Here is a 17,910-nt window from a genome sequence, read left to right as displayed (position 1 = left end):
TTTCTTCTGAGAAAAGGCACAGTACTTCCCGGTAATGGAGTGTGCCTAGGCACTCCACATCCTTATACCTGCAGTGTGAGATCTAGGGCACTGCAGCTTCTGACTGCTAGCCAAAGGAGATTTGGATGTATCATTACTCTGCTGCTCCCTTTTCTTGCTAGAGGCTTTGACATAAGGAATGAGACTCTGTGCAGAATAAGGCATGGTAAAGCCTCATTCACACGACTGTTCCTGTCCATATACAACCCACATCAGTGTATTTCGGTGGCAGGTACGGTCAGGTAGCTGCAAATACATATTAATGGGAAAAGGCTTATTTTTTAGTTCTAAAAGTCTGCCCACAAAAGCTGATTTAAAGTTGTTTTAAAGGCTCAAGGTTTTTTACCTTAATGTATTCTATACATTAAGGTAAAAAACTTTCTAGGTGCAGCTTCCCCCCCCCCCCCCCCCTTAGTCTTACCTGAGCCCCAATCTCGATCCAGTGAGGTGCATAAGAGCAGCGGCTCTCCCAGGTTTCCTGCTGTTGTTTATTACAGCCAGTGAGCCATTGAAAGGGTGGGACCGAGCCACGCTCTGTGTGTGACTGCTTCATTTCATGTACTTTATAATTCCTTTTATTAATGAATTTCATAATTTAATGTTTCTGTATTTAGAGTTTTTGGTTTATCACTAAAGGTTGAGTATATTGCCTGTCATTTGCTAGCTGCTAGTCTTCATTCAGGTGTATAGTTCTGACTTTTGTTTTGGAGCCTGCTTGAGTGCCCCCCTAGCTAGAGGCTTGCAAATGGGGGCACTCAGCAGAAGGGAGGAGCCAGGGGAACCAAAAAGATGAGGATTGGGGCTGCTCTGTGCAAACCATTGCACAGGATAAAACATAAAATCAAGTACAACATGTTTGTTGAAAAAAAAAACTCTTTCCTTTTAATGATCACTTAGGCCCATTTCACACTTGTGCGACTTCAAAGTCGCATGATTTTACAGCGATTTTGACGTGACTTTTTGCCGCGAATGTGATGCGAGTTTGACTGGGCTTATAAAGTCTTTTCCTCAAAACACATCAAAATCATGACAAAAGAAGTGCAGGGAGTACTTTGAAGTCGGTGCAACTTCAAGTCGCACAGATATGAATGGGGCTCATTGGAAATAATGGAGAACGACTTGTCATGCGATTATTGCAGTCCCAAATCGCATGACAAGTCGCACAAGTGTGAAAGCCTTAAAGCCTTGGTTCACACTGCCGCGACTTGTCATGCGACTTGAGAGTTCAAAGTCACATGATAAGTCATGCCCCATTAGCCGCAATGAAACCGTTCTAATCAGTGCGACTTGAGTCGCTACAATTTGCACTACTTTTAGTCCAACTTCAATGCAACTTGCATTGACTTCTGTTTTTAAGAGCAGGCCTTTTCTGTAAATTTTTGTTTACAAGTATAAATTAGTATTTTTTGCTAGAAATTTACTTTGAACCCCCAAACGTTGTGTATATTTTTTTTTTTAAGCAGAGACCCTAGAGAATAAAATGGCGATCATTTGCAATATTTTATGTCACACCGTATATGCGCAGCTGTCTTTCAAATGCAATTTATTTGGAAAAAAAAACAGTTTTTAATTAAAAAAAAAAAATAATAAAGTTAGCCTATTTTTATTTTTTTTTGTATAATGTGAAAGAGGATGTTAGGCCGAGTAAATAGATACCTAACATGTCATGCTTTAAAATTGCGCATGCTCATGGAATGGCGACAAACTACGGTGCTTAGGCTACGTTCACATGTTAGCGTAGCGGACCGCGGGCAAAATTACCGCGATTCTGCCCCCGATCCGGAGATCATTGCAAATCGCGGGACGCCTGTGCGTTGCCGTTGATTTGCAATGGCACCCCAAACGCTGTGAAATTTTGCCACGATTTCCGCCTGCCGAATCGCGGTAACATCGCGCAAACAAAATCGCGGGCCGCATGATGCCCCAAAGAAGCGCTTGTACCTTTTTTGGGTGTCTTGCGAACCGCGATTCTGCCCGCGGTCCGCTACGCTAACATGTGAACGTAGCCTTAGGGCTCTTTCACACGGGCGTTCCGATCAGATCCGCCTGTCAGTTTTTTAGGCGGATCTGATCGGATGCCCCATTCAGCCCTATGGAGCAGCGGATGTCAGCGGTGACATTTCCGCTGACACCCGCTGCCATCCACATCCGATCCTGTACGTGAAATCCGGACGGATGGAAACCCTATTTTCCATCCGTCCTGGGGATCGGATGAGAGCGGACAGTGGACAGGCGGTCCGCTCTCATCCGATTCCCCATAGAGAGCAGCGGGGGCTGTGACACCTCCCTCTCCGCACTGCAAGCGGAGACGGAGCTGTCATCCTCTGGCTCAGCGGGGATCGCGGATCGTTCGGAGGCGGACCGTGTGAAAGAGCCCTTAAACTTCTCCACAGGTGGCGCTTTAAAAATGTTTACAGGTTACCTGTTTAGAGTTACAGAGGAGGTCTAGTGCTAGAATTATTGCTCTCCCTCTAACAATCGCAATGATAACTCACAAGTGTGGTTTGATATGCATGCATCTTAGAAAACAGCAAGGTTTCTCTCTCCTACATGGCTTTATAGTTATGATGGAATGGAGTGGGGGATGAATGCACCCCTTGAACCACTCCCTATACCACCTTTTGCCCCACTAGGGGCTATTGGCGTCCGTTGACCATAACAGTACTCAACAAACAAGAAGGAAAAAAGGAAAATTCTCCTCAGAGGTCAACCAAGGACACTAAGGCTCCATTCACATGTAGGCGTTTTGGGGCGTTTTTGGGGAGTTTTTTCTGCTCTAGGATCAGCTCTCAAAACGCCCAACAAGACAAATCCTATTCATTTCAATGGCCCCTGTTCACATCTGAGCGTTTTGACGCTGTTTACAAAACGCCCAACGCTCAAAAAAGTACATGAGCTTCTTTTTGGGCAGATTACAGGCGTTTTCCATTGGTATCTATTCAATCAAAAAACGCCTGCACAAAAAACGCCTGTAAATTGCGGTAAAAATTGCGGTAAAAAACGCGCGAAAACGCTACGCTCAGGTGTGAATGTAGCCTTAATTGTCCAAAAAGATACTTTATTGAAAAATATGGTATTTGTAGTCTCCCAGACACATACACAGATAAAGGGTAAAAAACATATACTGTACATAAAAACAAATATAGGGGTTGCGGAAGCGGCCAACCAGGCAAATACCCAAACCTGTGAAAAAAATATAATGTAAAGAAATAGGGATCCACGGTTGTAACAAAACACTGTCCCTAAATAATCAATAATTATCCCCAGGCTGAGTAGTTGAACCCTGATGGATCCACAGAGTTCCAGGGAACAGTTCAAAATGAGAGGCTCTAATCCAGATGGATTACTCGGGGGGAATGGTCCCTATGGTTGGACAAGGCAATGAGAACTGCAAGCCTGGATAGCATAGTCCAGTTGTGTAGAGGTTGTTTGGCTGAGTCGGTGAAATAGAGGTTGTATTGTGCAAAGATTGAATGGTGTAACAGAGTCCTCTGTATAGTCCCAGTAAGCAGCACGGTACCTCCTTTAGTGTAGCCGGTCAGTCATATCTGATGAAACCAGCGTACATTGGCTGGTGAAACGCGTCATCTTCACCGCACCAATCAGGGATACCAGCGTCGGTAAGCCTATCTGCTTTGGCGAAAGAATTTACAAGGAAGTCACGCTGTAGTGACAGCTTCCTGTCCGCCCCCCGCACATGCTCAGTAGAAGCACAGGAGGTGGCTGGAAACTTCAAAGCGAGACAAGTACACCGCAGACCAACGCTGAACACCGGATCCCGTGAGTACAAGTCCATGAGGGTATGACTGACCGGCTACACTAAAGGAGGTACCGTGCTGTTTACTTGGACTATACAGGAAGATTGTGACCGCGCTGTGTTGCTAGGACACGGCGCGACCCCGATCTTGGTAAAGGGCCAATGACCTGGCTCTTTACCCATTCACAGACGGTCACATGTAAATGAGGAAGTGTCGTTTATTTGGCTCTCCTCGTCTCACACTGTCAGAGTGTGAGCGAGTAGAGCCAATCAGCGGCTCCTCCTCACAGGGGAGACCAGGACAGTTAATCAGGGCACTGATCATCAGTGCCCTGATTACAAAAAAGTGAAAAACAGTGCCCACCATCAGTGCCCATAGTGCTGCCAGTCAGTGCCTGCTCATCTAGGCACTGATGGGCACTGACTGGGAGCACTATGGGCACTGATTGTGGGCACTGATGGTGCTGCCCACCAGTGCCACCTCTAAGTGCTCATCAGTGCTGCCTATCAGTGCGGCATATTCGTACCTCATCAGTGCAGCCTATAAGTGCAAATCAGCGAAGGAGAAAAATTATTTATTTTCAAAATTTACTCATAGAAAATAAGACACTTTTTTTTTTTTTTTTTCAAAATTTTGTCTTTTTTTTCTTTTAAAAATTCCACCAACAAAAAAGCTCTATTTGTGTGGAAAAAAAAATGATAAAAAAAATATCATATGGGTACAGTGTAGCAAGATCACGCAATTGTCATTCAAAGTGTGACAGCGCTGAAAGTTGGCTAAGTGGTTAAATGATCAAAAAAAAAAAAAACCATTATTTACACTTTTTTTTTTTATTGATCAGAATTGAGTTTTAAAGTTCCCCCACAGCCAGCCAATGCAGCAGAGCCTATAACAGATGAAGGGATTTTTAGATTGTATTAAATGAAGAGGAACATTCAGGCTCTGCATCCAGAGGTGCATGTCCATACGCACGCACAGGGTTACGCAGGTACGGGCATATATGTGTACACCCCCTGTGATTGATTTCTATGGGCAGCTGTGTTTCCCAGGCAAGGAAATCCACAACTTTTTCATTATACAGCCCCAGGCGGATGTGTGCAGGTGGCATGGGAAGGTACAGCCTTTCACCTGGTCCTCCACACCCTGTTGTGCTTATCTTTAAAGAAGCCTTTTCCTGTGCTAAACTGCTGCCTATTCTGAGGCTGGGTTCACACTAATGGGATTGCAGACATCACATGTGGTGCAAATTCTGCCTTACAGTTTGTATAGCTGAAATTGCATTCACACCAAAAAGGTGCAGGACGCTTTTTTGTCTGCACTGTAATCGGATCGCATTGGTATTCAGACTCATGCGACTTGATTTCATCCAATTCCACAGTTCACACTGCGTTCTGCCAACCGATTTGGGTTGTCATTCACTTTATATTTCATACCCGCAGTGGTTTGCAGAGTTCAGTGTGAACTGCCTGCGATTCTGATGCGGTGCAGGTTCCCGCATCGCACCAGTGTGAACCTAACCTGAAGCATGAGATCACACACCGCTCACCTATGCATTATCTGTAAACAAAAAATCTGTTCCTGATACCCCGTCTGCACTCCAGCTTGGCACAGGAAAGTCTTTCAGTTAGATTCAAGTATAACGAAAGGCAAAACTTTGGTTAGAGTGGAGAGGGGTTAGAACAGCTGTCAGTTTTTATTGCTGTCTGTGTCCCCATTACGGAGATTCACTCTCTCCATTTACCATTATCCTTGAAAGTAAAAAAATTCAGGTTGTCCCCAGAATAGTAATGGAGGTGAAAGCCTCCAATGGGGACACTAGTTCTGGGTCCCCAAGGAATTCCCTTTATTTGCAGGGATTTCCTTCCACTTCCTGCTTGGCTATGAGACAGGAAGTAAAGGGGAATCTCCGCAATGGCACACAAAGGGGGGGGGGGGGGGGATCTGACGGGTTATAACCTTCCCTTGCTCAATCAAAAATGGGGGGGAAAAAAAAGTTTTGCTGTAGTTCTACTGTTAAGTGTTGAAGAGACATATCCACCCTTCCTATGACCTCTATTAGGATGCATAAATCAGTGCCAAAGGGATGGAGAGGGTTATCAACATTTTTCAAAAAAGTCAAAATCTGCGTATTGGTAGCAGCACTTCGTAGGTCTCCTGCACAATGGGCCTCAAAAATGGCACTTAAAGGCTCTGTTCACACCTGAGCATATCGTTTACAGGCGTTTTTTTGGGGCTTTTTTCAGGCTTTTTTTTTTTTTTATTTGGCTTTTTCTTCAGGCATTTTTTTTTTTTTTTGGCTTCCTTTTCAGGCATTTTTTGGGGATTTTTTTCAGGCGTTTTTTTTTTTTTTTTTTTTTAGTTTTTTTTCTGGTGTTTTTTAGGGGCTTTTTTCCGGCTTTTTCCGGGTGTTTTTTTTTGGGGGGGGACGCTTTTTTTCAGGCATTTTTTTGGGGGATTTTTTCAAGCGTGTTTTGGGCTTTTTTTCGGGTGTTTTTGGGGCTTTTTTTGGGGGTTTTTTTTTTTTGGGCTATTTTAGGCAGTTTCTGGGGGCTTTTTTCAGGCGTTTTTTTGGGCTTTATTCAGGTGTTTTTTTTTTTTTTATTTGGGCTTTATTCAGGCGGGTTTTTTTGGGGGCTTTATTCAGGTGAGTTTTTTTGGGCTTTATTCAGGCGGGTTTTTTGGCCTTTATTCAGGCATTTTTATTTGGGCTTTATTCAGGCGGGTTTTTTTGGGCTTTATTCAGGCGGGTTTTTTGGGCTTTATTCAGGCGTTTTTTGCAGGTGTTTGGAGGCAGGCATTGACAACTAACAAAAAAACGCTTGTAATCAGCCGAAAAAGAAGCTCATATACTTTTTTGAGATTCAGGTGTTTTTCTTCTGGAGTCAAAATGCTCAGATGTGAACAGGGGCCATTGAAATGAATGGGATTTTGCTTGTTGGGCGTTTTGAGACTTCAGAGGTGAGCGTTTTACGAGCTGAAATATTCTCAGGTGTAAACAGGGCCTTGAGGGCGTTTTTGACTTTTTTTTTCCCCCTCTAAATGCCGTTTTATGTTAGCCTATGTATCCCTGCACACACAGGTGTTTACATATGTATAGAGACAAAAAAGAAAACCCAATGCCAGCGCATTCCGGAGAGGAGAGCTCTGGCAGAAAAAAAACGAACAGGCATAAACGCATCTAGGCACCATTAGCGCTTGAGTGTTCATTCATTTAATGGCGAGAATAAATGGCTAGAATAAATTATTACTCTGACCTGTGAAATGTATGAACACCCCAATGCCAGATATGCTTGAATGCCTTAAACGTGTTTGCAAAATGCGACTTTCAGCATGTTTTTTTAACCACTTTACCACTAGAGCATTTTGCTGTCTTACGTCTGGGCCACTTTTTGCGATTCGGCGCTGTGCGACTTTAACTGACAATTGCGCGGTCGTGCGATGCCGTACCCAAACGAAATTGACGTCCTTTTTTTCCCACAAACAGAGCTTTCTTTTGGTGGTATTTGATCACCTGTGCGATTTTCACTTTTTGCGCTATAAACAAAAAAAGAGCGTTTATTTTGAGAAAATAACAATATTTTTCACATTTTTTTTTATATGAAATTCCCCCCAAAAAAAATGTAAAAACCAATTTTTTTTTAAATTTTTGGCCAATTTGTTTTCTGCTACCTATGTTTGGTAAAAAAAATCACAATAAGCATATTTTGATTGGTTTGCGCAAAAGTTATTGCGTTTACTAACAAAGGGAAAGATTTTTGTCATTTTTGGTGTTTTTTTTTTTTTAACGCGTAATGGCGGCGATCTGCAATTTTTTTTGCGGGACTGCGACATTGCGGCGGACAGATCGGACCCTTGACTGACATTTTTGACACTTTTGGGGGTACCAGTGACATTACTACAGTAATCAGTGCTATAAATATGCACTGTTACTGTAAAAATGACACTGGCAGGGAAGGGGTTAATTTTATTGGAGAGGGAGGGGTTAATGTATGCCTGGTGCTTACTGACGTGTGGGGGGGGAGGTGACTTTGTGAGACAGGGACAGATCGGATGTCCAGCTATGCTGAACACTCCGATCTGTCACTGAGGAGATCCGCCCGCTTGTGTTTACACAGGCGGGCGGATCTCCACACTAGATACCCGACGATCGGGGCAGAGCAGCGGCGATCGCCGCTGCTCCTCCCCTGGCCCGACTCCCGCTGTGAATGAAAACAGCGGCAGCGTGCCTCCGGCGGCGCGCGAGCGCCGCCTACAGGGGAGGAGTCTGACGACGTAGGTCTACGTCGTCAGACGGGAACGAGCCACTTTGCCGCAGTACTATTACAGTACTTAGCGGTAAAGTGGTTAAAGCTCCAGTTTTCTTACCAGAAAGAAAGCGTTCATAAGAATTGGGCAAACGCCTTAGGTAGCTCAGTCTGCTTGTTTAGGAAAAGAGTTTGTTGAAAAAACATCTGTAGGAGCAGATAATGAAGGTGCTTCTACATTTAGGTATTTGGGGTATGAAAGGGTTAAATAAACCTTCTGGCCCTGACTGTGATCAAGAAATAAAAGAGAAGTATAGTCTATAAGTGCCGGTTCACACTTGTGCGATGCGGGAACGCTGCGAATATGCACTAAAACACTGTGTTCAGAATGCACTGCTGTTGCGATCTGCAGCAAGGGTCAATGTCAACGAAACCCCTAAGCGCAAGTCGCAAAAGCATTGCATTTTCCTGCATCAGATAACATGGCACTGAAGTACAGTGCACTCCAAGCCCTTTTAAAATAAATGGGCCCAAATCGCACTGCACTGGACCGCTTGTGAATCAGACAGGTAGATGCAGCGTGTTCTGTGCAATTTCCTAATGTGAACCGAGCCTTGGTATAGTATGGACTAGAAGTGTATCAGTAAACCAAACAATAGAATCACATCAAACTTTTTTACTGCTTTAAAAATATACCCCCTGACCTTCTGAGACCCAACCTTTGCTACCCTTAAAGTAGAACTATAGGCAAAGCTTTTTTTAGGGATGCACCGAAATGAAAATTTTGGGCCGAAACCGAAACCGAAAATGCAGGATGCCATTGGCCGAAAACCGAAACCGAAAATGACTTTCCCAAAAAAAATTAAAATAGATAGAAGAGGGGCATACACCAAAAAACAGGCAGCAACGTACACCTGTCGCTGCCACCCTGTCACAGTATATGTACTGTGACGGGTTGGCAAGAGGTTAATTTAATTACCAATGGTATTTGTATTATGCAGCATGAGGGGGTTAATGTATTGTCACTGATGCATTAGTGACCGACCAGTGGCAGGTAATTAACCCTTTTGTGCTGCATTAGTGCAACCAGTATCAGTGTTAATTAACACTGGTTGCACTGATACTGGTTGCACTAATGCAGCACAAAGGGGTTAATTACCTGCCACTGGTCGGTCACTAATGCATCAGTGACAATACATTAACCCCCTCATGCTGCATAATTAATACAAATACCAATGGTAAGCTGCCTCAGCTATCACCCCCCCTCCCCCCTCCCCCCTCCTCTCTCAGCCTCAGCGTCAGCGTCCCTCTCCAACTCACTCAGCTCCTCCGGTCACTGTGTCCATTATTCAAATGTCCCGCCTCTGGCCGGCCGCCCGCCTCCCGGTGATGTCACTACTACTACGATCTGTCCATGAATGAACTGACACACCGGGCGGGCGAGCGGCCTCTAATAGCTGTCACTATGAGCCGTTCACTTCTCTTCAATTCCCTGACAGTCCGAACGGCCGCTAATACATAGTACTATGTGATCCTTCCTGTCAGCTCAGCGGGACTATGACTATGTGTGAATGAGATCTGATCTGACCTGACACCGGGCGGGGGGGCGGGTTGTAGCGGCCGCTATTAGCTGTAACTATGCAAGCGCTTCACTTCCTTGTCAGGCATGTATCTCCGCTGACAAGGAAGTGAAAGGCTCACATAGTTACAGCTAATAGCGGCCGCTCTAACCCGCCCCCCCCGCCCGGTGTCAGGTCAGATCAGATCTCATTCACACATAGTCATAGTCCCGCTGAGCTGACAGGAAGAATCACATAGTACTATGTATTAGCGGCCGCTCGCCCCGCCCTCCTGCCTGGTATGTCCATTCACTAACGCAGAGATCATAGTAACAGGGACGTCATTGAGAGGCGGGCGGCCGGCCAGAGGCGGGACTTTTAAAACCTGCCCTGCGCTGCGCTGCGCCCTCCTCCTTCCTCACGGCGGCCATATTAATTTCGGCACCGTTAACCCATTATCGGCCGAAATGAGAGAGGCTCATTTTCGGCCGATAATTTCGGTGGCCGAAATTTTGGTGCATCCCTAGCTTTTTTCATTTTGGATAGATCAAGGTAAGATTATATCGAATGTAAGATTTTTTTTTTTTTTCCGCCATCTGTGTCTGATTGCAGAGATTTCCCTTCAATTCCTGTCCCATAGCCAAACAGGAAGTGACAGGAAATCCCTGAAAATTAAGAGAATTCCTTAAGGACCCTCAGATCCACAGAACCAATGCCCCCATTGGAAGATTTCCCCTCTATTACTTTTCTGGGGACAACCCAAAATTTTGGATTTTCTTTACTTTACTTTAAATGATCAAGGTAAACGGGACAAATGGAGATGGTGAATCTCCTTAACGGACAGGGGTTCACTTCTAATCCCCTCTGCACTTGATCCAAAACCAAAAAAAGAAAAAAGATTTTGTCTTTAGTTATGCTTAATAGAATATGCCTTAGTTATGCATTATGCCTTAGTTATGCCTTTAGTTAACTCTAATAAACCATAACTCCTTCTTCCCCTTTTTCCTGTTAGCTTTTAGGCTCCATTCACACCTGAGCGTATCGTTTTCAGGCGTTTTTTTTTTTGGGCGTTTTTTTAGGTGTTTTTCAGGCATTTTTTGCAGGTGTTTGGAGGAAGGCATTGACATCTAACAAAGGCTTGTAATCTGCCAATAAAGAAGCTCATGTACTTTTTTGAGCTTCAGGCGAGAAAACGCTCATATGTGAACAGGGGCCATTGAAATGAATGGGATTTTGCTTGTTGTGCGTTTTTGACACTTCAGAGACGAGCGTTTTATGAGCTGAAAAATGCTCAGGTGTGATTATCCAAGGGAGTATGGAGGACATAGCAATCCCCTGTTGAAGATTCCCCTAATGAGAGACAGGACTCTAGATTGAGGGTGAAGTATATCTCTTTATTGAACAAGAAACAGACTTTTATACAGTTTCCCCCCACAAGGTTACTGCCCAGGTGGACCTTGTTGAGAACAGGCCCTGACATTCACAATCCAATGAAAACAGAGTTTTACACTCCCATAAAAAGTTTATCTTAAGGCAGACGGAACAAGAGAGGTCATTAACATTTAACAATGGGACAGGTAAACTTTAACACAATACACATTCCATTTCAATACACAAACAATAGGGAAGCTTGTCTGGCATGCAGGGACATGGAATACACACATTATCTAGGAGTCAGACTTCATGGCTATTGTCTATAACAGTCTGAGTCTCCCAGTGTAAAATAGGATTAAATCTTCGTATTTCTATATGAAGATATTGCTGACAAATAATACTGTCCCATCTGAAGCAATTCAATCCATTAAGTATCTGCTCCTCACCAGTGTCAGTGTCTCCTCCAGTGACTGTGAATACCGTTGCACCGTTCCTGTGTGCTGGCAGCACATTCAAACTGAAAAGGCTGTCTTACTGCAAACCATGATCTGTTTTCATCCTGGGCTCCTCCTTGCTTCCTTTATTTTTTTTTTCCTAGAGCTGTTTGTCTTCATAAATGTTCATTGCTTCTGCCTGTATGTATCTTGGTTGATTATTGATATTTGCCATTGCAGGTATGTCCTGAAGATTCTTATCATGGGCCAGTTGCTGTCTCTCTTCATATGTGGGACTGCAGTGACCAGCCAGTATTTGGCGATGAAGTATAAGGTGGACACCCCAATGCTGCAGAGCTTTATTAACTATTGCCTGCTGTTCATGGTTTACACTGTCTGGTTGGCGTTTAGGTCAGGTGAGTGAAGCAGATTTAAACATTTTATTATCTTCTTTTCTTGCATAGTTACATAGTTAGGTTGAAAAAAGACACAAGTCCATCTAGTTCAACCAATAAAAAAAATCAAAACCTTACAATCCCATATACACAATCTATACTCAGTTGATCCAGAGGAAGGCAAAAAATCCCCAGCAGAGCATGATCCAATTTGCTCCAGCAGGGGAAAAAATTCCTTCCTGATCCCCCAAGAGGCAGTCTGCTCAAATCATACTTGTAACAAAAAGAACCTCTAAACTTGAATTGCTTATAATACTTCATTAGCTCAGTGCTCGACAAACCCCAGACGCCAGGTCGCATTGGTGACTAGAATTAGCGATCTGACGCCTGGGCTGCACTGCAGGAGGTGTCTTGTTCCCGTGCGACACCCCCCTCCCGCGGTTGCGTGGACTAAGATGCTGCGCCGGCCGGTAATTGAGGCCGCTGCTTTGTGGCCTTCTGGAGTGAGAGGCTTCCATCAGGGAACTAGCGCCATCTTGTGGTGGCCAGGGATGTTCTCACTGCCCGCCTATCTCCTTCCTTAACCAGTTTCGGACCACCCACCGTCTTTTTACTGCGGCAGGGTGGCACGGACAGGCAAAGCAACGTAGGTCTGCGTCGCTCTCCTGAAGGCCGCTAGGGGGCGCGCGCGCCCCCGATCGGCAGCAGGGAAGCCGATGGGGGTGTCAGGTGGCTCCGATTTGCCGTCTGACGCCCGCGATCGCTCCCCGCTGAGAGAGGACGGTCGACTGATGTAAACCCAGCCAACCGTTCTTCTCCCTGAAATGATCACAGAGCATGTCTCTGTGATCATTTCACAAGTGCAACCCCCCACAGTTAGAATCACTCCCCTAGGGTTACATTTAACCCCTTGATCACCTATACTATTAACCCCTTCCCTGCCAGTGTCATTTACAGTAACAGTGCATATTTTTAGCACTGATTACTGTAGTAATGTCACTGGTACCCCGAAAAGTGTCAAAAATGTCAGTTAGGAGTCCGATCTGTCCGCCGTAATGTCGCAGTCCCACAAAAAATCGCAGATCACCACCATTACTAGTAAAAAAAACATTAAAAATTACATAAATCTTTCCCGTAGTTTGTAGACACAATAACTTTTGCGCAAACCAATCAAAATACGCTTAATTTTTTTTTTACCAAAAATATGTAGCAGAAAACGAATTGGCCTAAAATGTTAAATTTTGATTTTTACATTTTTTTTTTTTGAGAATGTCATATAGCAGAATAAGAAAAAAAAAAAAAAAAAAATATATATATATATATATATATATATATATATATATATATATATATATATATATATATATATATTTTTTTTTTTTTCAAAATTGTCACTCTTTTTTTGTTTATAGTGCAAAAAATAAAAATTGCACAGGTGATCAAATACCACCAAAAGAAAGCTCTATTTGTGGGGAAAAAAAAGGACGTAAATTTTGTTTGGGTACAGCATTGCGCAACCGCGCAATTGTCCATTAAAATAACGCAGTGCCGAATCACAAAATAGGGCCTGGTCATTAAGGGGGAAAATCTTCCGGTCCAGAAGTGGTTAAGCTGGCCATACAGTAGCCGTAATATCGGGCAAACTCATCTTCGAAAAAAACTAAAAAATTGCCCGCTGTCAGTGGATGGGTCAGGGTTGGGGGGGGGCGCGTGGGGACTGCTGGAGCATGTTACCCTAAATATGGGTGTAACATGTTCCCAAAGGTGAACTTATCCTTTTAACCACTTGAACTCTGGAAGGTTTTACCTCGTTCACGACCAGGCCATTTTTTGCTTTTTAGCACTGCGCTACTTTAACTGGTGTCATGCAACACAATGTGCAAATGAAATTTATATAATTTTTTTTCATACAAATAGTTTCTTTTGGTGGTATTTAATCACCACTGGGTTTTTTGTTTTATATTATATAAATGAAAAAAGACTGAAAAAATTTTGGGGAAAAAAAAATATATTTTCTACTTTCTGCTATAAAACCTATCCAATTTAAAAATTAAAATGTATTCTTAAATTTAGGCCCAATGTATTCTGCCACATGTCTTTGGAAAAAAAAAATCCTAGTAAGGTGTATAATAATTGGTTTTTGTGAAAGGTATAGCGTCTACAAACTATAGTAAATACGATCAGCAACTTAAAGTGGGGCTGTGATAGGGAGACGGGCAATCTGACACTAACTGACTGGCTGGGAGGATCACTACCTGACCCTGACATCACTAGTGACACCGTAATACAGTGATCAGGGATAATACTGTACACTGGCTGGGAAGGGGTTAACATCTAGGGGCAATCAAAGAATTAACTGTGTGCCTAACAACAATGTGTAATGTGTTCTGCTTTTACATTTTGATCTGGCTGTTTTTTTTTCTCCTTGCTTTTCTGTGTTTGCAAACACTGAACTCTGTACTGTGATTGGGCACACCTGATCAGCAGGTTTCAGCCAAAACCATTGGCCCAAATCTGCTGCCAAAGTCATGTGTCCAATCACACCACTGGTTGGCAGAGAGCGTGAGCATGCGCACCGCTAAATCCATGAGGTGAGTTACCTACATATATGTGACTGTCACTGTACTTGTACTCGCCACCTGCTCGCAGTATACGATTAAGTGGGTCTTTACTCCCAGGTGGTGAAACGGGCTACCCAGTCACATGACCACTATGATTGGCTGTCACATGATTAGTCATGGTCGGGAGAAAGTGGGACAGGCTTCTAGAGACTGAAAAAGGTCTGACCGCTCAGTCACTGTGTTGTGCGCACACTCTCTGCACAGAAACCTGGACCATCCATGGACACACATGGGTGTTCAAGCGTCAGTATATATGTGTGGCATATTCAGCAAGAGGTTAAAGTAAACTTGTGCTTTGCACGCACAGGGTTCGCTCTAATTTTCACTGTACCAGCAGCAATATACTCCATCCTTTTACTCACCCATTGCTCCATTTAGCAACCAGAAATAAAGGAAAGCCCTGTGTAAGTTATTGGAGTCCTAGTCCTGATAGGCCCATTGCTGTCCCATAAGGTGAAGGGTATTTTCTTTGGCTCCTGGTGCGGAATGGGGCAGCGGAGAGGTGAGTGAGAGGTAAGTATAAGCTGGGAGGTAGGTCGGAGCAGGTGAGGTGAACAAAAACCTATTCCTTTGTCCCAAGGTTTGCTATAAGATGATACAGTTCTTTTTTTATCTTGGCATTGCTTGAGTAGACCACGCTAACCAGCTGTGTAGAATAGTTTTGTGACCTAATCCTATTATGTAATACACTAGCCGACCATTTCCATTGCTTCTGTCTGGAACAGGCGAGAACGGGCTTCTGTACATAGTGAGACACAAGTGGTGGAAGTATCTTCTTCTTGGTATTGTCGATGTGGAAGCCAACTACTGCATTGTGAAAGCCTACCAGTTTACTACCCTTACTAGTGTCCAGGTAAGAAACGACAGTGGATGTGTGGTTTGACTTATTTCTTTATGTTGCATATTTAGTATTTTTTTAATTTCTGTGCACAAATACCCAATGGGACGCCTATGTCAGTTTGTGAAGGAAGAGCTTTTTGTTGCAGCTAAATTCCCATTTTTATAACCTATTTAACTTTTTTTTTTTTTTTTTCGCAGAATACTTTGTATTGTCTCAATGAATGCAAATCATCCTCTGGATGAACGAGGTGGGGGTGGTGATGTCACAATCTTCACATCAACAGAGCATTTATTGAGAAAATACCGCGTTTTCTCTGAATTGTGCCTGTGCTGAGCAAGCTACCTCCTGTGTTCACCATGCAGCAAAGCAGCCGCTCAGCAGGGGACCCAGAAGCTAGTGGGGATCACTGGAATAATGTTGTCTACTACAGTGATTTCCTGCGTCCACAGGGATCCTACAGGTATGGCACATACATATTTATATTGGTCCAAGCTGGATCAATGGAACTATGTAAAAATTGCCATTCCTCAACTTTAAAGCTATTGTTCTGTTCCGTACCGTATTTCTTGTCTCCCTGAAGCTGTCCATAAAAGGATGAAAATTCATCAATTTCAGCAGGGACCAGCCAAATTTCGATCCATCAATGGCCATTATTACTGAAGATTAATTCCTTTTGAGCGGGACTGGTGTTAGATTTTTGTTCAATCAGTACATGCAGCCAATCAGCTTCAGTGCATTCTTACAGTGGAAAGGGGAAAAAAAAAAAACGGAATAACGTATGACGTTACTGGTGTATAGTGCATTTTATAAAGTGAATAAGACATTTAGAAGAGTCCTTGAGAGATACAAGTAGATGGTGTCAACGTTCCAGTATCTGCCAAATACTGAAATATCAGTTTTAAATAGACCCCCCCCCCCCCCCCCCCCCTTTGACTGCCAGGGACTTGTCCAGTATTTTATGTCAGTCTAAGGCTTAAAACAAGTTCACGGCTGCACGGTCGGGGTATGTTCGTTCCCCCCCGCAAATGTACAGTGATCCGGGAAGTGCTGCACTCAGAGCATATTGCAATTATCCAGCCTGGTGTTTTTATTCTTTTCTTATTTTTTATTTTTTCTACTTTTTTTTTTTTTTTGCCATATAGCTTCTGGACTGTGTCGGGATCCCCGTACTGATGGTTCTCTCATGGTTTATCCTTCGCTCAAGATACAAACTAATCCACTACATTGCTGTTGTGGTCTGTCTGTTGGGAGTTGGCACCATGGTCGGAGCAGATTTTATGTCTGGAAGAGAGAGCGGCACAGGTCAGACACCTAATAGGAAAAATTTCTTTGTGCTGCCAAGTCAAGCTTCACTTTTGAGTAGCATGATTAAAGGGGAACAGTTATATATTTTATATTATAAATAAAGAGTACTTGAAAATAATATTGATGCGGTATTTACATTTTAGGTACTGTATTTATCGGCGTATAAGACGCACCTCACATTTTAGGAGGAAAATGTTAGGAAAAAAAGCTTAAAATTTTAAATAGCATTGAACTCTATTTTTTTTAATCAAATGCAGTCTTACCTGTTCCCATAAATGCAGCCTCCTCAGCGCAGTGTCCATCAATGCAGCCTCCCCAGCGCAGTGTCCATCAATGCAGCCTCCCCGGCGCAGTGTCCATCAATGCAGCCTCCCCGGCGCAGTGTCCATCAATGCAGCCTCCCCGGCGCAGTGTCCATCAATGCAGCCTCCCCGGCGCAGTGTCCATCAATGCAGCCTCCCCGGCGCAGTGTCCATCAATGCAGCCTCCCCGGCGCAGTGTCCAACAATGCAGCCTCCCCGGCGCAGTGTCCATCAATGCAGCCTCCCCGGCGCAGTGTCCATCAATGCAGCCTCCCCGGCGCAGTGTCCATCAATGCAGCCTCCCCGGCGCAGTGTCCATCAATGCAGCCTCCCCGGCGCAGTGTCCATCAATGCAGCCTCCCCGGCGCAGTGTCCATCAATGCAGCCTCCCCGGCGCAGTGTCCATCAATGCAGCCTCCCCGGCGCAGTGTCCATCAATGCAGCCTCCCCGGCGCAGTGTCCATCAATGCAGCCTCCCCGGCGCAGTGTCCATCAATGCAGCCTCCCCGGCGCAGTGTCCATCAATGCAGCCTCCCCGGCGCAGTGTCCATCAATGCAGCCTCCCCGGCGCAGTGTCCCCAATGCAGCCTAGCCAATGCAGTGTCCCCAATGCAGCCTAGCCAATGCAGTGTCCCCAATGCAGCCTTGCCGGCGCAGTGTCCCCCATATATTCAACAGTTCGCCCATATATTCAACAGATCGCTCATATATTTTTTTTTTAAAAAACAGGCAGCGCTGAGGTAGAGGGGGGGGCGGGCCGTGCGAGGAGAAGCGAGTACGAGCCGCCGCTGTCATCTGATGTCCCGGCGCCTATGATAGACGTCACACGTCCCGTGTCCCGGCATTGGGCCACTATGCTGTCTATCATAGGAGGCGGGACTTCCTATGACAGCAGCCGCTCATCCTTCCTTCTGCTCTGCCCGGCTCGCCCCCCTCCCCTTCCTCTGAGCACTGCCCGGCTTGCTTTTTTTTTTTTTACTATATCGGCGTATAGCACGCACTTGTGCTTTGCCCTCCATTTTAGGAGGAAAAAGTGCG

The 17,910-nt window shown here is 44.5% G+C and overlaps 1 protein-coding gene across 1 annotated transcript in view; it reads left to right on the top strand.

Annotated features, from left to right (window-relative positions):
* Positions 1–17,910, top strand: part of SLC35F2 (solute carrier family 35 member F2) — a gene marked incomplete at its 5' end in the record, with an annotated part of 48,370 nt that overhangs the window by 2,980 nt on the left and 27,480 nt on the right. Inside the window, 3 exons of the mRNA XM_082248397.1 lie at positions 11,649–11,824; positions 15,150–15,277; positions 16,408–16,567. Coding sequence (XP_082104523.1) covers positions 11,649–11,824; positions 15,150–15,277; positions 16,408–16,567 — 464 coding nt within the window. The remainder of the gene's footprint in view (positions 1–11,648; positions 11,825–15,149; positions 15,278–16,407; positions 16,568–17,910) is intronic.

Source organism: Pelophylax lessonae, assembly GCF_965119305.1.
Source record: "Pelophylax lessonae genome assembly, chromosome: 2".
Taxonomy (NCBI): Eukaryota; Metazoa; Chordata; class Amphibia; order Anura; family Ranidae; genus Pelophylax; species Pelophylax lessonae.
Note: the sequence above shows the minus strand (reverse complement) of the source record. Positions and strands in the feature narration are given on the sequence as shown.